This window comes from Lissotriton helveticus, chromosome 1_2 (assembly GCF_964261635.1).
Source record: "Lissotriton helveticus chromosome 1_2, aLisHel1.1, whole genome shotgun sequence".
In the NCBI taxonomy this organism is placed as follows: Eukaryota; Metazoa; Chordata; class Amphibia; order Caudata; family Salamandridae; genus Lissotriton; species Lissotriton helveticus.
This window is the reverse complement of record NC_136058.1, coordinates 81,979,249-82,003,961: the sequence shown is the minus strand read 5'-3', so window position 1 is coordinate 82,003,961 and position 24,713 is coordinate 81,979,249. Positions and strand designations below refer to the sequence as shown.

General features: G+C 44.0%; 1 protein-coding gene across 1 annotated transcript in view; it reads right to left on the bottom strand.

The window, feature by feature from the left end:
* Window positions 1-383: 383 nt before the first annotated feature.
* The window catches only part of DNAI4 (dynein axonemal intermediate chain 4), a 496,013-nt gene continuing 471,683 nt past the window's right edge, over window positions 384-24,713 (bottom strand). The window contains exon 17 of the mRNA XM_078668935.1: window positions 384-518. Coding sequence (XP_078525061.1) covers window positions 468-518 — 51 coding nt within the window. The 3' untranslated portion in view covers window positions 384-467. The remainder of the gene's footprint in view (window positions 519-24,713) is intronic.

Genomic DNA, 24,713 nt, shown 5'->3' with positions numbered 1-24,713 from the left:
AGGTTGGTCAGGTTCCAAGTGCTTTTGAAAGATGGCTTGTAAACATATAGCAATATATAGCCATATGGTGCTTGCTTACAAATATCTGGCGGTCCCTTAGCTTTCCACAGGATCTTTAAATGATCTAGGTCCAAGTTGGGAAGCACTGTTTCAAAAACACGCTCTGGGGAGGCATCAGAAGGGACAAGGATGGGTCTAGGTGTGTCTTCTGCCCACCCTAGAAATGTAAAATGCTTTAGATTCACGTGAGAAGAACCAGCCTAGAATCCTACCCACAGAAGCATGTAGCACCTGAAGGGCGCAAATACTGTAAAATATCAAAATGGTATCATTTACACTGGAACAATTTGAAAAATAATATAATTTATTAAGAATGTTTTTTTCATTACACATTTAAATACATTTCATTTACAGATATAGTAAACGCTTTCCGGTAACATCGTCTGTTTCGTGTTCTTCTCAATTAACTACAGCTGACTGGCTAACGTGGTAGTAATTAGGTCATATAACTGATCCACCTGCAAGGAAAAACACGCAGTTAGAGTGCGGTAATTCACGTGTGAAGCAGCCTTTTAAAGTCATTAGTAAATCAGACACTGCATATAACTGCTAAGAGATAGAGAGTACGGTTATAGCAAACACAGATTGTCGTAAACAGAGTTTACTACGGAACACTTTAGGACACGGTGCATAACTTAAAAGGTTTCGATGGCGGGTAAACAGCAATTGAGTTCAACATTACACCTAACAGAATGTACAGTCTACATAAAATACAACTTTGGGCTTGAAACAGTTAGGACCACTCAATGTTTTTTCCAAGAATCTTCACTCTACAGAGAGCCGTTGTCAGGCAGCCTCGTCAGCCTCGTCAGAGAAAACAGGTCAACCTGTGCTTAATATCAGCGTCATATCCCTGCTTTTACCACAAAAAATCAAATTAGAAAGAAGTATTTTGTGTGCAACACTGCCAGAAATGGTCCTACTATGAGTTAAATTAATTAATTTACTTATGAATGTTATATCATATTGTACGAAACTTGGTTGAGTGATTTTAATCTATTCTTTTTATTAGTAACTGATTCTTGTGGGGAAATTGTTATGGTTTTAAATAACTACACAATAAATAAATCTCATTTCATTTCATTTACTTATGAATATATTTACCCTCCCGTGCAAGCAAATAAATCCATTTCCAAGCTTCCTTATACATTGTAAAGACTGCGGTATCTTGTAAATAGTGGTTGTTCATGCATCCCTTCGTCGTTAAACCTGGTCCTGATGATGACTTCTCAGAATTCCGCTTGCCACATCAGCGTTTCTTTCCTGCGGGTCCGTCCTTGCCTTAAATGCTCCATAGGGCAGTAAGGTAAGCCTTGCCTACACTGCCCTAGCTGTCTGTGGCGAGCTCATGTCATCACACAACATAAACCACACATCACACACATACAGGCACAGAAATGGGTTGTTGGACAGTCCCTTTTAGCTGCTGGCCACTGTGGTTCAACTGGCTTTAGGCATTGACTTTTGGGTATGTCCATCAGCGCTGGTATCAACCCATGGATTTACCTGTGCTTCTAATCAGCATGAAAAATACTGTGCCACTTTAACCTTATATAAGAGCTTTAGCCTTTTGAGATGAAATTAAGTCTTGGTGGAGAAGTGTGGCTCAATGGTTAGAGTGGCAGACCCTGATGCAGAGGTCTGGCCAGGGACCAGGGTTCAATTCCTGCCTTGGCTGGTCTCGGCAGATCTTGGGCTCATAATTCCTCGGACCTGATTTCTCGCCTCGGTGCCTACTCTAAGCATGGGTCCCACGCTGCAACTCTGGGCAATAGCTTGCTTAGTCTCCACAACGGCCCCCTACAGCGCTAGGGATGCCTGTTTGCACCCTGGGGATGCCCAGGAGTGGACATTTCATGGGGAAAAACCAGGAAGGGTTCCCTAGCGGTATGAGTACAGCGCCAGGACACTCAGGAGTATCAGTGCGCTTTACAAGTACGGCTACATTTACATTTACATTTACATTTGGTGAAAACAATGTCTAAAATTCCATCTGTCTCAATCCTCATCTCCTGATGCCCATCCACCCAGGTTTCTTACTCTTCTTTGTTGTTCTCACTCATCTGTGAATTTTTGAAGATTGGGCTGGCCTGATTTGGTTGGAGAGCCTATTTTCTCATCATCAAAAAACCACTTGAGGAAGTGTAGAGGCAATGATAGAATCACCCTCCAGAACGTTATAAGTAAACAAGTAGATTCTATCAATGTGAGTGCATAATTACTTTTTTTGTTTTTGTATATATAAATGTGAGTATAATGTCTATTTATACAGTGGGAAAAGGTGCCTCTCTGCAAATGGCAGAAGGAGAGCACTGTGTGTTAAAATACCCCTCACACACTATGAAACCCATAGTGTCATTCTCCCATCATTGGGGTCTTCCCGTCCCTCTACGGGGCGGGGCGTGCTACAACCTACGTGATATGCGGGAGCACTTAGTTATTTTGACGATAGACTATGTGATTGGTGCAGACAGTGTTACGTGATAGGAAGTGTAGGGACCTATATAAGTGAGTGTTAGTGCAAAAAAGGGGGATTTAAAAATTCCCTGGCTAGTCGAAAAAATTAATTTAATGGCTTCGCCGGCTGGGAACGTTAAAATGGGGTTAGTAAGTAGAACAAAAGTGTGTAATCTACTTATGTCGACAGGACATGTTTCGTAGGCAGTCCCCTCCTGCCTACTCGTCAGGACCTCTGAATGTCCCTACAGAAAAATACTCAGTTTTTAAACTAAATGTAATAAGCCTATTGTCCTAAGACCCTTCAGCAAAAATCGGCTGTCTGGTCTTGCTTCTGGGCTTGAGTTGGCCCAAGCGAAGCTATTTATTTGAAAAAAGACCTGTTGTGGCCTCTGAAAAGGCATTAGCCCATGGTTGGATAACCAAGAAGGAAGGGGAATTCTTGTGTCAAAAGAACCCAAGAATCCCGTACCTATACACATTACCAAAGATCCACAAGCAACTGACCAATCCCCCTGGACGACCTATCGTGTCAGGAATTGGGTCAGTACTGGAACCGGTTTCCAAATTCGCGGACGCTTTCCTAAGACCAATGGTACAACGAACATCTACATACCTCCGTGATACCAAAGATGTATTGAATCTTTTGGAAGATCTCCCTTTCGATCCAGACTCCCAATTATTGATCAGTTGTGATGTGGAGAGTCTGTACACTAGCCTCCCACACAATGAGACCCTCAACATCATCGAGGACGTCCTCTTTGAGGACGATTGGGAATACCAGATGCCAAGAAACATCATTATGCAATGTTGCTCACTGGCATTAAAAGAAAATTTCTTTGAGTATAACGGAACACTCTACTTACAAAAACACGGGACCAGCATGGGGAGCACATTTACTCCCAGCATAGCTGGTCTATATGTGTACAATTTGGAAGTCAAAAGAATACTCAATTCTAACAATCCGTTCAGACGATATATAAAACTCTGGAAAAAGGTACATCGACGATATTCTCATCATCTGGGATGGCGATGAAAAAACATCACAACAATTTTTGACATGGCTCAATCTCCAGGACAATTTCCTGAGATTCACGAGTACCATTTCCAGAAGCAGTCTAGTTTTCCTCGACCTCAATATCTTCCCAAAAGAAGGAAGATTAATGACAACGACACGTTTCAAAAGTACATCAAGGAATTGCCTGCTCATGTACCAAAGTTTCCATCTGAAACATCTTCGAGATAACCTGCCCTATGGGCAATTCCTCCGTCTTAGACGGAATTGTACCGAGATGGAAAGTTTTAAACTCCAATCAAAAGAACTTAAGAGGAAACTGGAAGTACGCCGCTACCCAGAGAAAATCATCAATCAGGCCTGCAAGAGGGCACGCTGCCATTCAGAGGTCCTGACAAGTAGGCAGGAGGGGACTGCCTACGAAACATGTCATGTCGACATAAGTAGATTACACACTTTTGTTCTACTTACTAACCCCATTTTAACGTTCCCAGCCGGCGAAGGCAATAAAATAATTTTTCCGACTAGCCAGGGAATTTTTAAATCCCCCTTTTTTGCACTAACACTCACTTATATAGGTCCCTACACTACCTATCACGTAAAACTGTCTGCACCAATCACATAGTCTATCGTCAAAATAACTAAGTGCTCCCGCATATCACGTAGGTTGTAGCACGCCCCGCCCCGTAGAGGGACGGGAAGACCCCAATGATGGGAGAATGACACTATGGGATTCATAGTGTGTGAGGGGTATTTTAACAACACACAGTGCTCTCCTTCTGCCATTTGCAGAGAGGCACCTTTTCCCACTGTATAGATAGACATTATACTCCCATTTATATATACAAAAACAAAAATAGTAATTATGCACTCACATTGATAGAATCTACTAGAGCCTATTTTCTCACCTCTGCATCAGCAAGTTCCAGTGTGATAGAAAAAAAAATGGTGGCAGTGGAATACTTAAAACAGCCAGCACCTCCGCTATGTTTGCATTAAGATTAGTTTGTAGCTCTCTTTTAAAGCGTGCTCTATGTCTTCATACCGTGCCACCCACAGTATCACCTAATACATAACAGAATTCTCCGTATATATTAATGAACTTTAGAACATAATCAGAGCACAGCATAAAGTAAATAAACAGCTGATTAGCCCCAATCAGCAGAAATATTTAATACAAAAATCATATCGCAAAGTCTGTTCAGCAAGCGATCTTCATGACCGTTGTTCGATAGTTACAACATTGATACAGCTACAGCCAACATGTGTTTCGTCGCCATTCGCAACTTTTTCAAGGCTGTTGACAAGATCATACAGAATATTACTTTGTTGTTATTTTTCAATCTGATGGAGAGATATGAAGAAATTTTCATAAAATATTAAATTTTAAATATCCCTATGTACTCAATACAAAGTCCCTCTCCCTATTGCATTAGTGATCATGCAAAAAAGCGACCGATAAGAGGAGTCTCCTGAAATTTATTGTGCAACACCCCTCAATCTAAAGTTAAAATAAAGTCATCATAGATAGTGTGCGACACCAAATTGTTGGAAAGGACGAAAAAGGAAGCAATCAAAGTACCCAAAGAAAACACTGTTGTTGGTGAATTTTGTAAACAGTGTTAAAAATAGATATAAATACCTTCACTGGAAAGTATGATCAAAATTCGAAAATCGCATCTAATCAGACGGATCAAAGCACGCGAGGTCTGGATAAAGTTTGTCCAGAACAAGAAAAAGTGTTTCAAGGGGTGTTGCTCAATAAATTGTGCTCTGTTTATGTTCTAAAGTTCCAGTGTGATGTTGAGATAGTTTTGCTGCCCCTGACTCTGACCACCTGGCCACTGCTGTGGTGAATTCCTGTCTACTGTTCTGTTTCTGATCCCTGGCCCACTTGCGCCTCCACTCAAAACCTTGACTCACAGAGGTGGCATCCTGTGGCCTGGCGTATTCTGCACTGTGGATCCTTCACAATAAACCTTCTCTAGCTACACATCCTCCTCCTGCAAACAATGCTTTGTGCTGTTGCGAAAACCCATAAGGCAGAATCAGATGAGCTTCCCTCAAGTGCAACTTTGAATTCTTCCGTAATCTTCTCCTGCAACCAAACACTCATACTCCACTGTACCACCTGAAACCATTGCATACTATTAAACAAAATTGCTCAAGATTAAGAAAGCGGGAGCAAATTCCTTCAAGGTACTCTACTCTTCAAATCCTTACAAAGCATTGGCAAACAATTCCCTTACACTTTCATCACCAATCAATACCACAGCTGTCTTTATGACAAGCTCAAAAAAGACCTAATCTTCTTCACCCAAACCATCAGGTCTTGGACAGACATTTTCCATAATGAAATTTTTAAAAACTGCAAGTTAAAAATATTTCCCTCCTCTCTGTTTAATGGATCAATTCCAGTTACATACAGAATAATGGAAAGATCATGATTTACTGTATGCGTAGATGTCTTTAATTTTTCTACCACCTATTCCTAACCCTTCTCAAAGCCTTAAAGAGTGGCTCCTCTGGCACACCCCCACATGTACTGCTTGCCTCATCTGTGCACACCTCCACAAACAATTGCCCTCACTCCTACCCTGAAACACTTACATATAACCTTTCCCTACACTGTAATTCACCAGATCGAAGGATCATACAAACTCTTGACTGAGGAAGTACTACGTACCACACAATCCTAGCCTCAGCATCACTCAACTACCCGAACCCTATTTACACCTTCCATGACTAACTCATTCAGGGGCTACAAAATCTAACCTCAATGGGATGTTGCTCCTTAGCTTGCCAGCCCAAATGCTAGCTACCTAAACTGCTGATTTACCTCGCCTGGTTCAACCTAGGATGTTTCAGAACTTGCCACATCCATAAACAGCTCTTGCTGGGCCACCTGTGATAACTCAATATCTCTGTCCTAACAACCTGTTGCCACACTCTACCAAAGCTCATATGGGCTAATGTCTCCCCTGCCCCTACTACCCTACACACCACCCCTGGATCAACCACATAGGGAGAATTTTCCCTGTATACCAAAGGCTCACTTGGAGAACTCTGCACCACTACAAATTATGTTATCCTGCACACACAAATGACAAGTCCACAAACCGTTCCATCACCCATCATCTCTTGTTTATCTTGACACCTCCAAACACCAGTCACACTCAGCACACCATCACCCTCACTTTTACCATCTTTCCTGGTCTCCAGTTCAAAAGCTATAGCCAAAATCACTACCAATGAAACTCTTGAGCCAATACCAGAACATGAACCAATTGAACAATCCCTAACTGTGAATGCTGCCTATCACCCTATCACTGTAGGTTACCAGTCTTCTGTGGTTTGCAACTGTTAACTACTCTTAATGACAACCACCTTACAACACAGAACGCACTAGATGAACATCACAGCAGGTTCTACTTTATAGTTCAGAATCAACTCAAACACAAACTGCATCTCCTCAACTCCAAATGTGTCCTGCTAGATGATATGTCCGACCTATGTTCTACGTTCTCTACTTATTTAAACTCTTTATTTCCTTATCTGATGCCTGTTTTTTCCTGACACTCAAGCTCAAGAAGCTATTGTCTACCTTGTCCGAAGAGACTCAAAACCATATCGCTCTCAAGCTGATATAAACAACTTACTTGAAAGCTATGATGACTCTTTCCCCTCTATCACTTCAGCCTTCACAATTCCCACTCATTTAGCTAACCCTGATCAAAACAGAATCCAGATTAGAACAAGAGGACCCACTCAATGAAGACATTGGCCAACTGAAACAAAAATAGTCACTTCAGTTCTACACTGAATGTGCCATAACTGTCAACACGCAGTGAGGCACAAGCTGTATATTGAAGACACTATTTCACATTACAACTCTGACCTACTAGCACTTACTCACGCCGCCACGTCTGGACCTGGGGGTAAGGCCCATAGTGGACAAATCTAATCTTAGACCCTTCCTACTCTGGCGGCGTCTGTGGGTTACCCCAGAACTTGCAGCATGTAGAGGAAGATTCATAAGGTCCATTATAAATCAACTAAGAATGAACTAAGAGAGGTGATGAGCCTACCAGGGGCGGGCAAACTACCCTGGCTCTCCTATGTTTGCCCTACGTTAATGATCTTGGGACGGGGCAACCTTTGGGATGACCCGGAGGTTGTCTGTGCCTCAATCTCTAGGAAAATGCTACGGGATTGCTATGGGGTATTCAAATTGGCCCAACTCCAATGCAACCCTTTAGCTGGTAAGCTGACTGCAACCTTTTTAGAGACCAAGGATAGGTATAGCTTAGAGCCGGCCCTGAATGATATCAAGCCTGCAACTGCAAGAAAGCTCTTTTTGCAGTTTAGATACGGGATCTTGCCCCTCCGCTCTTTCACTAACAACTGGGGCGGCTTACAAACATTGGGAAGCCCAGCATGTGATTGCCCAATAGAATCTGTTCTTCATGTTTTTTTTAGCTGTCCAGTTACCACAAAGTGAAAAAACGGTGGCTGTTCCAGATTTGCCGAAATCTAGGGACCAGACGCTGTTGCGAGGATTTTAGGATAATCAAACTTGATACCAGCCTCCCGATAGTTTATTTGGTAGCAGGTTTCCTATTCTCCATGTGGTGCACTTGTAGGGCATTTTAAAAAACAAAATCTTAGTAACAAACGAGGGTTTCAGCTATGCACAAATGAAATGAAGAATTTTATTGGGCCAATTACTATCATTCTTTAACTGTGATCACCTGCATTGATACACCAAATTCACATTTGGTCTCTTTTGCTACCCAGACTTCCTGGCCCCGAACCTGTATCTGGCGGATAAGACTAAATTCTGATCTCCTATACCTGGTTTTGTTTCCTGTTTTATACTACGCAGTGTCGCACATGCACTTTGTATTGTCAGAATTGTCTCTAGCTAAAGACCAATCAATTGCTCTACATGATTAGATTGTCCCTAATGTGGAACCAGTCAAATAGATTATACTACATACCCGTGTTAGGCGATACTTGTGTATGTTTTATCCAACTGTGTTTATTGTATCTATCCAGCCTTGCTCCATCTTTTTTATTGTTTTTTAACTGTAATTGATTTTAAAGAAAATGAATTGTATGCCATTTTAGCTGTACTTTCAAGGTCATATTGACCGAAATAAAGTTATTACTGTACTGTACTTTACTAGTACTTACAGAGACCTGATTTAAAAATACATCCTTCAACATAATTCTGCTCCCTCCAAACTAGTTCATTGTCAGGTGTGACCATTGAGGGAGGACTGGGGAGGCATTGAAGTCTCTGGGACCTCTTACAGTGCGCAGAGTTACCCAACTGTGTTCTTCTTTTCAATGCATGATTTTGGAATTACACGTGCAAAATAATTTTGTTTTATTTTAGACTTTAATCATCATTGAGGTATCACAGAAATGATCTCATGTACACAACCTGAGACCAACTCACGTAAAAAGATATATACTAGATAATATCCTAAGGTAACCTGCTCAACCTGCTCTTATGTGAAAGAACCCATACCAGTAGATTGGTCTGATTATTATCTTGATCTTTTTTCGCTGCTGCTTGGCCATTTCATGGCTCTGCACCATCCAAAAAGAGAGGTAACTGGGTTTTGAGACACCAAGAATAGACTTCAATACCTTTAGCAGCACTGCACATAATTTACTACCACCCATCAGTGCCGACACAGATATCAATCACTCGACTACCCAATATTTTGACTGATCTCCTCAATGAGTTAGTTCCACTTCTTGGCATAAAGAAAATACATAAACCACTGGCATACTGGTTCAACAAGACCCTGTGTGAGAAAAGAAGGGTCCATGAGTTTGCTGGACAAAAAGAGGAGACAATTGCATTCCACCTCCAACCTCGCATGGATCTGAAAAGCAAGATCTCTATACAAAAGGAATATTTCTTTGGGAAAGTGATTATTTTACGTCTGTTATGGACTCATCCAAGTACCAGCCTGCCCAAGATTTCCAACTGGCGAAAACTGTCAAGAAAGCCAGGTTGCAACCAGGTTCTCAGACATGTCTTTATTGCTTGCCAAGAGAGTGATTACCAGATGTTGGATATCATCACAAACTCACCATCTACCCAATTTGCACAGTGAATAGAGGACTTGAGTAATTGCGGAGGGGCCTACATTTTGTAGAGAAGAAAGTATTAGGCTAAGATGAACAACAAAAACAAGTCAGTGGGACAAATCAGTACTTGAACTCTATGAACTCTCTTAGAATGATAACAGACTTCCCTTAATAGCTTAAAGTATTTTCATAACCCTGAGTAATTAATGCAGAATAGTTGTGCTTCTTATTGTGAGCTCTTTTAGTGTAACTCACTCGCCCCTCCATTGGAGACTTGTAAAGAGAAGTGCTGAATAGGCCAAACTGGAGTGGACCCCTTCCACTTCTGTAATCCCTCTTCATTTTCTGTCCTAAAAACCTGTCTTGGATACTTGGGGGGAAACTCTACCTAGATGATAAACTGATAATTCAGTAAGGTCCCACTGGGTATAGAAGGTGGGTATGGGCTGGGTTTGTGCATCGTTCTCACTGTGGAGTCATGAACCATGATGTTACTTTACGCTTGTACTTTGTGCAATACTATGTAGTGATATGACCTGAACCCTTAGGAAATGTTGCAACACGCTGTCCACCTTTCGTAAACAGCTTAAGACCTAGTTATTTTGAGTAAGTCGGGCCTTCCTGGAAGCGCCTGGAAACCCTGTGTGGGTAGCCGAGTGCTATGTAAGACTCAAATAATAATAATAATAATAAAAATAATAATATGAACTGAAGTATTGCATGCCTGTATACTTGAATGTATGCAGTTTTATTAATAATACAACTGTGCTACCTCCGCAGTACCCAATAATGAGTTGTATGTTAATGTTTTAAAAATGAAAAACTATGATTTTTTTTTAAACTGCTAGTAGCACCTCTTGTCTATTAGATTTGATGACCTAGCCACGAAATTGAAGGAATTTGCAGAGTTGTAGGAGTATAAAGTAAGATTGATTTAACAATCACTGATTATACGGCCAAATGATCAACCCAAGCTGATCACTACATGAAAAACAAAAAACACTTGGCAACTCTTTAACTTAAATGGGGAAGAGGAATTACTAAAAACTATGAAACTACCAAATCCTGCAATCTTTCCAGAAATGCTTCCCTACTGGACTGAACTAGTGATTTTCTTGCTCAGCTAGGGAGTAATTCCTGACTTGCTCAAAAGTGTAAAAGTAACCCTACTCCTCAAAAAAACCTTCTGTGGCACATACTAAGTCGACAACTTTCGATATTGATATTGAAATCACTGCAGGCTTCTTGACACACTCAAAAAGTGAATGGACATTTATGGTGTGGTCCTCAAATAGTCACATGATCACATCGCAGATGTTAAAAATTGTTGTATGCTTCTCAAATTCTTTGCCCTAGTTCAAGGAGTCCTGCATGGATTTATCCTAATCTATACCTTACTCAACATTGCCATCCAAAGCCTTGGAGTCTTACTAAGAAACTTGGGGATTCTTTATCATCAGTATATTGATGATACGTGTGAGACCTGGCATCTTTGGCGTGGTTTCCTCCGACTCTTTTGCCTTCTGACCTCCTGTTTTGCTGACTTCATTTTTGCTGGCCTCAGTATTCTGGGAGCTTTACCGCAGCTCGCCAATGCTAAAGGTCATGTACTCTTTCCCTAAAACATGGTAACATTGGCATATCCATGTTAACAATGAGGGGTCTCTAGTTGACAGAGGTATATGCCGTTGTCCAAATAGGGACTAAGCCTGGATGGTGAACTCTGCTCGGGGAGTTTCCCTCACTCCGCGTTACGCGGAGCTCGCAGAGTTACGAAAATCTCCTCTTCACGGAGCGGAGTTCTTTTCCCCGCTCGCGTTCACCAACGTCAAGTTGGAGAGCGTGCACAAGTAAAATCAACCTCTCTGCAAGTTTTTTCCTCGTTCGCAATCGTCAACACTATGGGACCTATTAGGATGGCGGACGGCCCAGAGGTGGAGGGACCGTCCGCAGGGGCAGTGGCGGTCCCTCCCTGCGAATTAGGATGTGACCGCCACCCTGGCGGTCACATCCTGTATATTAAGCATTGCGGCGGGTGCTGCTTGAAGCAGCACCCGCCGCAATGTTAAAACTGCAAGCAGTGCATTTGCATGCACAAAGCGGCAGGCACTGCGCGGTGCCTGCCGCTTCGTGCATGTAAATGCAGGGGGGTACCATAGGTACCCCCCATGTTCACCCCCACCCCCCCTTCACCCTGGGGGCCCGTTGCGGGCCCCCAAAGAAAAGACCGGATGCCTTTTCGTGGCGGCATTGCCGCCAGGGAAAGGCATGTCCCAGGGCAAATCCTAATATGGATGGCGGTGTCTGATAGACACCGCCACCATATTTGAGCTTTTCCGCCGCGGTCTCGCGGCGGACAGTCTCCCCAATCGCCGATGACCCCCCAGCCATCCTAATCCGGCGGGGGGTCTTTACACACACCACAGCGGTGAATCTGCATCCTCCAGGCCGGCCCGGAGGATGCGGATTTACCGCAATCATAATCGGCCCCCAAGTTGGGGAGCGCGAGCGTGGAAAATAAACATCCCTTCGAGATTTCTCAACGCGAGGTGGACAGGTTTCTCATTGCGAGTGGTTGCGTTTGCCAGCGACTGCTCGCAATGAGAAACTGCTTGTTCGCATTGAGAAAGCTGCAGCTCAAGTAAAAATCTATTCGGGCGGCAGAAAAGAGAAAGAAGTGACTGTTAGCGCTGTGCAAGGTGCCGTTCGCCACACATATCAAAACAATTCCGCTATTTACACCAGTGTAAATAGCGAAATTGTTTTGATATGTGTTGGACCAGAAGGATTAGAAGTCTTTTTGCACCTACGTTCTTCTTAATGTACATAACTTTGAAAAGATAAAAAGCCACTAAAAAAAGAAAAAAGGTTAAATAAATAACCCAAACATATGAAATAATTTAGTGTGATTATTGCAATAAGAAAATTGCATGAATTAATCAGAATACCAAGTTTCCCTTTGGTGTACTTTCTAAAAGTGGCATTTTTAAACACACACTTTAAAAAACATCTTTAATAAAAGATGTATTATTAAACTCTGAGATCGGAGAGCCTAAGCTTTATTTCTCTATCTTGTCCCAATGGGAAGTTATACTTGTAAGATGTTACAAAGTATTTCCCATTCTATCCTATGAGACAGATAGCTTTTCAATAGTGAAAAACAAAATTGGCAGTGTTTCACTATCAGGACATGTCACATACACCAGAAAATGTCCTACCTTTCACATACACTGCACCCTGCCCATGGGGGTACCTTGGGTCTACCGTAGGGTTGCCTTACATGTAAGAAAAGGGAAGGTTAGGGCCTGCCACGTGGGTGCACTTGCCAGGTCGACAAGGCAGTTTAAAACTACGCACAGACAACGCTGTGGCAATTGTGAGATACCTTTTCAGGGCAACTCATGTGTGTGGCACAATCAGTGCTGCAGGCCCACTAGTAGCATTTGATGTACAAGCCCTGGCACACTCTGTGCACTTTACTAGGGACTTACCAGTAAATCAAATATGCCAATCAGGGAGAACCAATTGCAACAACATTTTACACAGGGAGCACTTGCACTTTGACACTGATCAGCAGTGGCAAAGTATCCAAAGCATCGAAGCCAGCAAAAAATGAAATCCAGCACAGCATCAAAAACACAGGAGGTGGAGGCATAAAGTCAGTGGAAACCACACCAAAGATGCCAAGTCTAACAATCCATATTTAATTTACTTAGAAATCTCTAGTAGAGTGCACTACATGTGCCCTGAGCCTGTAAATTAAATGCTACTAGTGGGTCTGCAGCATTGACTGTGCGACCCACAGAAGTAGCCTTTCAAACCGGTCTCAGGCCTGCCATTGCAGAGCCTGTGTGTGCAGTTTTAAACTGCCATAATAACCTGGCAAATTAACCTTCTGGCCAGACCCAAACCTTCCTTTTTAAAACATATATAACACACCCCTAGGGTAGGCCCTGGAAAGCCCCAAGGGCAGAGTGCAGTGTATTTCAAAAGTTGGAGGTGTGCTTTTAAGATTTACATGTCCAGGTAGTGAAGAACTCTTATGTTTGTTTATCACTACTGCAAGGCCTACCTCTACCATGGGGTAAGATTGGAATTACAGTATGACATTTTATAAGTGTAATTTCCAGTTGGGAAAAGGTAGATATTTCGAGTTTGATGTCAATTGACTCACAATTTAAAATCACAACTTATGGAAAAGTCGGATTTTAAGTTGCAAGTCTGAAAATGCCACTTTTAGAAAGATATAAGATTTGCCCCTGTTTGCCCTCACAGTGCCTAATGATAAGGTCATCCGCCGAACTAACGGACTGACTCGTTTTTCAGCTGCACTACATAGAGCCATGGTAAGTGGACTGTTTGTTTTTTCCATACTCTGTAGTTGCGCATAGTCATTCCCACCTCGATAGTAATAGTACCCTCATTTTCATCCCCCAGGTGCTCATGCTCTTCCATATGCCCTGAGAGGTGAGTCCCCTGTTTCAACAGAAAGGTTTATTTACTCAGACAGAACACACAAGGGTTCACTAACACGATGTCTGGATGTCTCCTTGTCTTTTTGTTTAGTGATCTGTGTCCACAAATTGACAATAAAGGAATTTGTTTCCACAATTGAGAAGGTACGTAGGCGGAAGCCGTTATATGGCTGTACTGACAGAATACCCAATTTTTAGGCAGTCTTAAATCAATGTATTTGTTTTGTTTTTGTTTTAGAAATCTTTTGTCCTGATGAGAACCCCGCATTTGGGGGTTTGAAGCGCGTCGACCTGACCTGGCCTACTGTCAATGAAAATAACTAGAAGGACTGTGTTAGGAGTTAAAGATTGGTTTCTAATCTAGAGTCCCTGTTAAATAATATTCACAAACAAGACAATTTGTGTGTATCGATTAGCACAACTAAATATCGTTGACAAAAGGCTTTATTTGTTTATGTGGTATGTGTGTGTTTGAATTGAGTTTGGGATGGATGTCTTGGCCCAAAGTTTGCAATGAATGTGTTGTAAATTTGTAAACTTGTACAGAATTTGTATGCCATTGCAATATTTTGTTTGTTTTTGTAATTCTTGGATAATGCACAAAAAATCTTTAAGTGAAAAAAGAAAAAAAGTCTGACTAGTGAAATAAAAGAATAAATAAACTAGAGACGTAATTTATAAAACAGACCGGGATGTCTTTGTTCATTTAGGTCACATTAGAAAGGTTGAAGTAATGTTCAGTATTGGCAATTGTGTTGTTTACTTTTTACTTTTAGAAAGATGGCATTTTCTTATTTCTATTCTGTCCCTCTGCCGGTTTCTGAATACACGTCTGGGGTGGGTGACAGCTGGGCTTTGTGCATTTCCTATAGACAGCCACAAACAAAGAAAGCTTAGGTGCATCTAATGGGCCATTCACATCCTGATGGGCATCAACAGGCTGATGTGCCATCCTGAGCAGGACGGGAGGGAGGAGCTGATACTTGCACCTGAATAGGGTTGTGCCTGCCCCACATAAAGAGCTGCATACCAACCTGTAGCAAATGTTGAGCCTGGGACCTTGTGCATTTCAAAGCCTCTTTTTAAAGTCTTCCCCTCTAGAAAGGCACAACTGTGTATAAGTACTGGACCCCTGACGAACAAGTTACTTACCTTCGGTAACGCTTTTTCTGGTAGATACAATATCTGCCTGTGGATTCCTCACCTTGTGAATATCCCCTTGCGCCAGCAACATTCGGAAATTCTTTTCGTAGCCTCGCGCCAACGTGGATTCGGACGTCATAGAGACACGACATCGCTCGCGACTCCGCTGACGTCACCGACGCCTATAATAGGCCCACGCCGGCGTGATGACATCAGTTCCGCCCCTTTTTTCCGTGCCTTCGAGGCACACGGACGGACGAATGACAGAAGACATATACACAGTATACGCAGTACAAATATCAAGGTAACACACACAGTGTGAAGCAAATGCAATAAAACATTTGAAATAAACAACTCCTTGACAATAAAATAAATACATTACAGAAACTCTGGTATAGAAGAGTGGACAACGGGGAGGCGGGTGGGTCAGTGAGGAATCCACAGGCAGATATTGTATCTACCAGAAAAAGCGTTACCGAAGGTAAGTAACTTGTTCTTCTGATAGATATATCTGCCGTGTGGATTCCTCACCTTGTGAATAGAGTCCCACAGCAGTCCCCACTCCCGGAGGAGGGCGTCCACTCTTCTAAACCAGGAAATCCTGGAGGACAGAGCGCGCAAAGTGGCCGTCCCTCCTCACTTCGGAATCCAAGCAGTAATGCCTCGCGAAAGTTTGGAGGGAAGACCAAGTTGCCGCCCTACAAATATCCTCTACAGGAACACCTCTAGCCAATGCTGAGGTTGAAGACTTAGCTCTTGTAGAATGAGCCCTTATGCCCTCTGGTGGTTCCTTACCAGCCAAAGAGTAGCAGATCTTTATACAGAGGACGATCCATCTTGACAAAGTTCTTTTAAGGACCGCTCTTCCTCTTTTGCAGCCAGCAAACCCAATAAAGAGCTGGCCATCCCAACGATAGTCTTTAGATCTGTCCAAGTAAAAGGACACCGCCCTTTTGGGGTCCAGATGGTGCAACCTCTCCTCCTCCTTGGAAGGGTGTGGGGGAGGATAAAAGGTAGGGAGGGTAATGGATTGACCAAGGTGGAAAGGAGTAACCACCTTTGGAAGAAAAGCAGCCCTGGTCCTAAGAACCATTCGATCAGCATGAATGGTCAAGAAAGGGGGCTTGGAACTAAGAGCTTGAAGCTCACTTACCCTCCTTGCAGAGGTTATTGCAACGAGGAAGACTGTCTTAAGAGTCAAAAGCCTCAAAGGACATTTGTGAAGAGGCTCAAAAGAAGCACCCATCAAAAAGGTCAAGACAAGATTTAAGTCCCACTGAGGCACAATAAAAGGAACAGGAGGGAACTTATTTGTGAGACCCTTTAAAAACCTTAAAACCACAGGAGATTTGAAAAGAGAAGGCTGATCAGGCAAACAGAGAAAAGCCGACAGCGCAGAAAGATAGCCCTTAACTGTGGCAACAGCAAGCCCTTGCTGCGCCAGAGAAAGGGCAAACTGGAGAACATCAGACAAATGGGCTCTCAAAGGGTCAATAGATTTTCCTCCACACCAAGTGACAAATTTTGACCATCTATAAGAATAGATGGACTTAGTGGAGTCACGCCTGGCCGACAAGATGACATCCACCACGTCAGGCGGGAGAGAAAAGGAATTCAGGTTGCCCCGTTCAATCTCCAGGCATGAAGGTGTAATGTCTGGAGGTGGGGGTGTAGAACCTGCCCCTCCATCTGAGAGAGGAGGTCTGCCCTGAGAGGGAGACGGAGCGGCAGGTGAGAGGAGAGGTGGAGAAGATCTGTATACCACACCCTTCTTGGCCAGTCCGGGGCGACCAACATAACTTGGGCCCGGTCTTGGCGAATCTTCCTCAGAACCCGAGGAATCAAAGGTATGGGAGGAAACGCGTAAAGGAGTTGATTTCCCCAACTCAACTGAAACGTGTCCCCCAAGGCTCCTTGCGTCGGATACTGGAGACTGCAGAATGACAGGCATTGAGCATTCTCACGAGTGGCGAACAGGTCCACCCGAGGAGTCCCCCACGTCCGAAAGACGTGATGAACCACCTCCGGGTGAAACCTCCACTCGTGGTCGGCAGAGAACTGCCGACTGAGACTGTCTGCACGAACGTTCAGAACTCCGGCCAGATGATTTGCCGTCAGACAAATCTGATGGTCCTGAACCCAGGACCAGAGACGCAGAGCCTCTCTGCAGAGACACGGTGACCCCACTCCTCCCTGTTTTTTGATGTACCACATCGCGGTCGTGTTGTCCGTCAGGACCTGGACCGAACGACCGCGGAGGTAAGGGAGGAAGGCCTTGAGCGCCAAACGTATCGCCCGCAATTCTAGAAGGTTGATGTGAAACAACCTTTCCTCTGGAGACCAAAGACCCTTGACCTCCAGATCCCCCAGATGAGCACCCCACCCTAGAGTGGATGCATCCGTTATTACTGTGGCCACCGGAGGAGGCAACTGAAAAGGCTTCCCCTGAGACAGGTTGCCTTCCATGCCCCACCAAGACAGATCCGCCGCAGCTTCTCTGGAGACACTCACTGACTCCCTGAGATCTCCGTTGTGTTGATACCAGCGCCCTCATGTGCCAGCGTGCATGGTTGACCAACAGAATGCATAAAGCCATTAGACCGAGCAGGCGAAGGACCTTCAGGATTGGAACGACCGCTCCATTGTAAAATAAAGGAATAATTTCCTGTATGTCGCGAATCCTTTGAGGAGGAGGGAATGCACGACATACAGTTGTGTCCAGTACAGCACCTATGAACAGGTTGCGCTGGGAGGGCACCAGGTGAGACTTGGGTACATTTATCGAAAAACCCAACCTGTACAACAACTGGGTTGTCTCTCGCAGATGATGAAGCCATCTCTCTGACGACTCTGCTTTGATCAGCCAGTCGTCCAAATAAGGGAATACAGGAATCCCTGACCTTCTGAGATGCGCCCCACCACTGCCATCACCTTGGTGAAGACTCGAGGCGCAGTAGTAAGCCCAAACGGAAGGACCGCAAACTGATAGTGCTGCAATCCCACCGTAAAACGGAGATACTTCCTGTGCGACTTCAGGATTGGGATGTGAAAATACGCATCCTGCAAGTCGAGTGACACCATCCAGTCTTTTTCTAGCAGCGCCTGAAGAACCTGAGCAAGGGTGAGCATCTTGAATTTCTCCTGTTTCAGATATAGATTCAAGATCCTGAGATCCAGGATTGGACGAAGTCTGCCATCCTTCTTGGGAATCAGGAAATACCGGGAGTAGCATCCCTGACCCTTTTCCTGCTCTGGATCACCTCTATCGCACCCTTTCTTAAAAGAGTCTGCACTTCCTCCTGCAGAAGTAACAGATGTTCCTCGGTGCAAAAACCTTGGCAAGGCGGGTAATTGGGAGGGAACTCCCGAAAGGGAAGAGCATATCCATTTTCTACAAGATTGAGAACCCAAAGATCTGATGTAACCGATTCCCAATCTTGTAGAAAATGGGTAAGTCGACCCCCCACCGGACCCACATGATCCTGAATGGCGGATCTAGGACTGCTTTTCTGAGGCAGGGGGGTTGGAGGAAGAGGCCTGACGTCCACGAGTACGCGCTCTTTGCTTTCCCCTGTATGACCTGTACATGGAATTTTGTTGCTGCTGCTGTTGTTGCTGCTGCTGCTGACCTTGTCGGTAATTCCGAAAGGAAGAGCGACCAAAACCCCTGAATCTCTTGTTGGTCGAAGAGCTCCTTATCTGAAGACCTAAAGATTTAGCAGTTACTCTACTGTCTTTAAATCTCTCACGGGCTGCATCAGCCTTCTTCCCAAAAAGGCCAGACCCATCAAAAGGAAGATCCAATAAAGTCGCCTGAACATCCACTGAAAAGTCGGAGGATTTCAGCCAAGCTGATCTTCTAGTGGCGACAGCAGTACCCATGATACGCGCCACAGAGTCTGCAGTGTCCAGACCACTTTGTATAACTTGGCGAGCCGCTGCCTGTGCATCTGAGATCACCTCCTCAAAATCCTTCCTGTTGGCAGCAGGAACCTTAGGAGTTAGAACACGCAAAGAATCCATAAGGGCATGCACATATCTCCCCATCAGACAAGTGGCATTAGTCGACTTCAATGCCATGCTTGCAGAGGAGAAGGTCTTTTTAGCAACCTGATCTTGTTTCTTTGCCTCCTTTTCACAAGGAACCTGGGGAAAGGCACTTACATTCTTTTTAGAGCAAGCTGCTTGAATGACTAGGCTCTCTGGTGAAGGATGAGAAGTCAAAAAAGCAGGGTCTTCAGGTGCAACCCTGTACCTTCTTGCCACACTCTTGGAAACTGCAGGAGCTGACAGTGGTTTCTTCTACACTTCCAAAATGGGCTCTGTCAAGGCGTCATTAAATGGAAGCAATGGTTCTACTACAGAACTAGGAGAATGTAAAACCTCAGTCAGAGGATTGGATTTAAATTCCACTGTAGGTAAAGGTAATTGAAGAAGATCTGCCGCCTTCCTCATAACCATATGGTAAGGTTGGACATCTTTAGTAGGTGTATCAGAGCCTGAAGGCAATTCCCACTCCGGGGAGAAATCCAGGCTACTAGCATCAGCCAGTTCATCAAAACTATCTTCATCCAATTGACCTTCTTCCATATCAGGATGAGATTCTATATATCTCCTTTCTTCCAAAAGGCGTTGGGCCTCCCTTCTGGACCTCTCCTTTACAATCCTCGCTGCCGGATCCACCAACGGCTCCGACGGAGTCGGGATCGACGTCGGTATCGAATCCGAAGGTTTAGTCGGATGATCTCGAGGTCGCTCTGGAGCGGGTGACGTCGGAACCGGCGTCGACGGCCTCGGTGGAGCCGGAAATTGCCAAGGCGGCGTCGGGACTGGCATATAAGGCATAAATGGAGCAGGAGGATAGGAGTGAGGGACTCCTAGATTAAAAACCAGAGGACCCATGGGACCCGAAGGTGCGCCAGAGGGGTACCATGCCCTTGAAAAGACACCATACATAGCATGAAGAAATGCTGATGGATCTTGTTCTGGGGTTGGAAATGGTGGTTGGAAACCCTCAGGCTGGTCTTGTGGAGGAATCGGATTCAGCTCTTCGGTAGGCGCGGAATCCACATCCACTTAAACCTCTTCCTCATCTCGGGCCCAGGACGGCGCCGGAGACGGATTCGGAGCCGGCGTCGGTGACTGAACACGTGACTCCGAAGGTGAGGCCTCACCTTCCGGTTCAGAGACATCCAGAGTAACTACCTTAGAACGTACCTTCTTCGGTGACCTCGACCTCGAGTCCGACTCCCTACCGGAACGACGTCGGGATTCATGTCTCCTCTTCTTGTGCTTCTTCTTCGACTTCGAAGTATGATCCGAAGCAGACCTCAAAGATGACTCCTCTCGAGATCTAGACCTCGACTTCGACCTCGACCTTGCCTTTCGAGAACGAGACCTCGATGATTTTCCTTTACCAGCTTTCAATTTTGCCACAAGGAGTTTGGCCTCTCTTTTCCTCAGGGCTTTCGGGTTCATCTTTCGACAAGAGGAACAACTATCGACGTCGTGGTTGGAGCTTAAGCACCAGATGCAGTCATCGTGCGGGTCGGTAATAGACATCATTTTCCCGCATTCTCTGCAGGGCTTGAAGCCGGTCTTCTTTGTTGCCATCGTCGAAGAGACAGGATACAAAGAAGTAGAAAATAGAAACAAAAAGGTAACAAAGTACCAGTTGGCTACTGAGATTCCCGATAACCGTTAGCGTCGACGACGCGGAAAAAAGGGAACTGATGTCATCACGCCGGCGTGGGCCTATTATAGGTGTCGGTGACGTCAGCGGAGTCGCGATCGATGTCGTGTCTCTATGACGTCCGAATCCACATCGGCGCGAGGCTACGAAAAGAATTTCCGAATGTTGCTGGCACAAGGGGATATTCACAAGGTGAGGAATCCACACGGCAGATGTATCTATCAGAAACTACCAACTCAGTACACTTCTGGACCGGAGGACATTCTGCTAGGAAGAAGGACTGCTGTGCTGCTGAAAGGACTGTCACTCTGCTGGACTCTGCTGGACTTTGTTGGACTCCTGCTTGCCCTCCTTGCCTGGGAGTGAGAAGAACTGGACCTTCATCTCTTACATCCCCAGAACCAAAGTGCCTCCAAGGGATTGCTGGCTTGCCTCTTGTTCTGAACTATCAGTGACATCCAATGACCCTACTACAGCCTTCAGACTCTGCGAACAGTGAGTCCTGCCCTGACAAGTGGTACCAATCCAGTTCTCGTCCTTGGAAGTGGGTTTTCTGGCTGGTTCCTGCAAAATCCCCACATTGCCGCCACTGCACAGGTGAAAACGACACTTCACTCCCTGATGTCGCCGCATCACCGCTGAAGACAAGGACATTGCATTGCCGGCTACATGGCTCAATGATGATGCATCGCCTTTCTCTCAAAGAGTTCACCAACAGCACTGATTGGAACCAATGCATCTTCTACATCCAGCTGGATCTGTGCATCACCTCCTCTGCTCCTCAAGTCAGGTCTTCGACGTCAACGAGCAAGTTTCTTACCTTCGGTAATGCATTATCTGGTAGAGACAGGTTCTAGCCGCAGATTCCTTACTTTAGAAACCCCAGGCACGAGACTGGATCCGGACACGTTTTTAACACAGCACATCTCCGTGCCAGCAGAGGGCCATGCGCAACTCAGCACCAACGGCATCCACCAGCTGTGTTGTTGAAGGAGTCCATATAACTCCCTCGACGTGCTGATTTAAGGTTCTTTCGTGACTATTGTCTACACTCGAAACGTGGAGCCACCTATAGAAGCTGTGAATTGAACAGAGTGCCAAAAACAAACAAAAGACAAATACCTTTTAAAGTTGTAACCATAATTCAGTACATGAATATCTCGAGATGAAAGAGAACGCATATATGTAATAAAAACCGAGTTCCTGGAGGATGGGCAGGTTGTTCAGGAATTTGCGGCTAGATCCTGTCTCTACCAGATAATGTGCTACCCGAAGGCAAGTAACTTGCTCATCTGTTAGAGACATCTAGCTGCAGATTCCTTACTTTAGATTTAAATGCCAAAGCCATACCATCCCCGTTGGAGGGTCTGTGAACAATAAACATGAAAAGTCTCTTAATAAGAGCAACCCGGCCAATATTAAAACAGAGGGAAAGGACCGGAAATGTATGTTAATGCAGACGCACAGATACGCACCTTACCCTATAGAGTTCCCAAGAAGGGATCGTAGGTAAATAAAGTTGCAAGACTCTTAAACCATGGAAATAACATACCCTTTTCAGAAAGACAAGACCATTTTAAGATCTCTTTTCACAATAACTGTGGACAGAACCACAGTAACAAAACTTACAAGGCAATAAACACATGAGAAAGATATCACCCATGCAATAAGAATTTGCCATCAACCACATGGTTATATATTCAAATCCAGACAGCGTGTTCAAACCTATGAACCCAGAATAGCCAGCCGTGCCACCGACCCACACCTGTAAACCACCTATGGGCCGGACTGCTCTGTAAAGAACACACAGAAAAATCATCCTCTATGGAGAAAACAAAAATTCTTATAATAGAAAAGGCAAAGACAAACCTAGCTCCCTATTGGCATAGAAGCAGTCCTTCCATAGCAAAAAAGAACTACAGAAGTACAAGGACCTCTAGACCATCCTATATATACAAAAATACAGCTATAAATGCAGACAAAAGAGTTAAATACTCAAATGCCTATGTATCAAGAAAATAAAGTTTATTTTAAAAGATAGCTGAAAGAGAAATAACCTGAAGGAAACAGTGATAGAGGTATGTGACCTTAGCGGAATCATACCCTTAGAAACGCAGCGCATCCAACCCAGCAGAGTAATGTAAGTAGCCTCAAAGACCACCATTATATCATAGTGCCATAAACTCAAATAAGATATTGAGAAGTAAAAGAAATCTTGAAAGCCTAACCAACATGAAGGTCTGAACAAGACCTTGCCTTATAAAAAGAGACCATCATAGATGGCCTGGTAAAAGTTGAAAAAGAAAAATATTGATTTGCTTAACCCTCCAGGGGTCACACTTCTCCAAATGAGAACCCATGTTACGCCCGTAAAGGCAGAAAATAAGACAAAGAGTTGTCTTTCTGCAACTACAGACAGGTAGATCATGAAGGGAATCACCATGTGAGAGAGTAATAATCCTGAATATCCTGAAGTATAAATATCAGTATTAACAGTCTTATAGAAAAGGTAGAACTACGAGCCCCACCCCTATCCTCTCAAGGATCAGCCTACATTAATTCTAGGTAGAGAAGAAATGGTACACCATCAAGGGAAATGTTCTCAAACAATCTTTTCAATAGAAGTAACAGAACCACTCAAGATACTATATCTGCCTGAAGGCCTACAATAACCTGATATCATATCAGGAAAGTCAGCAACCAATAATGCTGAGAGAACATGAACATGCTCAACAACACTGGCCATAATACAGAACCTAAACAGCAACATAATGACATAAAACTACACAAGACAAGTGTTTGCTAATAATGTTCTACCTCCAACAGACGTAGAGAACCTCATCTATCATGCAAACACAAGGCCTGAACCAGGGTAAAAGCCGAAGCTACATAATAACAGTGTAGGCTAAAGGTACTTTCTGTGAAAATTTCAGAAGGAATCTTAGGATAGACACCCTGGTGCCATACTGTACAAATATAGAGGGTCTTTGCACCTAAGCTCATTAAAGGGCCAAATTGTACACTACATGGGATACAAATTCAAAAATACCACTGAGAACTACCCTACACATAGAGTAAAACTCAGAGTACCCAACATGGGACAAACGGTGCATAAGCTGAGCAGACCCCTCTCAGCCCATATATAAAGATATATAAATGTATATATATATAAATAAATGCCCATTTGAAAATGCTCACAACAGCATAAAAACAATACTTGATAATGGGTATAGTATATACCATAAGTGTATCACTCTTGAACCTAAACTCATCTTCAGAGTAATTCCAAACTGTACGACCTGTATAACCGAGCTCAGATAAACAATATAGCATAAATTAAACACTGAAAAGCTGTCAGAGCCCAGCTCTACTGCAACTAGCAGAATAACCAAGGAAAACCATGTATTGCTGAATATAACTTCTGTTCTCCCAACTGCCCGGGATTAAAAAACACTAGGTATCAATAATCTTTGAAACAAGCAGACCACCACCCTGGACGTACCAGTTGAAATACATCATAACTCTGTGGTGTGGATACCTCTCTACACAAGATCAACAATAAACCCAAGCTTACAAAATAACTCAAGTGCACTTGTCAAATCGGCCATCTCTGAATCTCCTTAAGGCTGAATCAGCCTGTTCCCCAAATAAGTGGACACCATCAAATAGCGTACCTTTAAGGCTGTCCTGCACAGGCTCTGAAAACCCAGACAGACACAGCCACGCATGCCTGTGCAGAGCAACTGACTGAGCCATGGCTCTA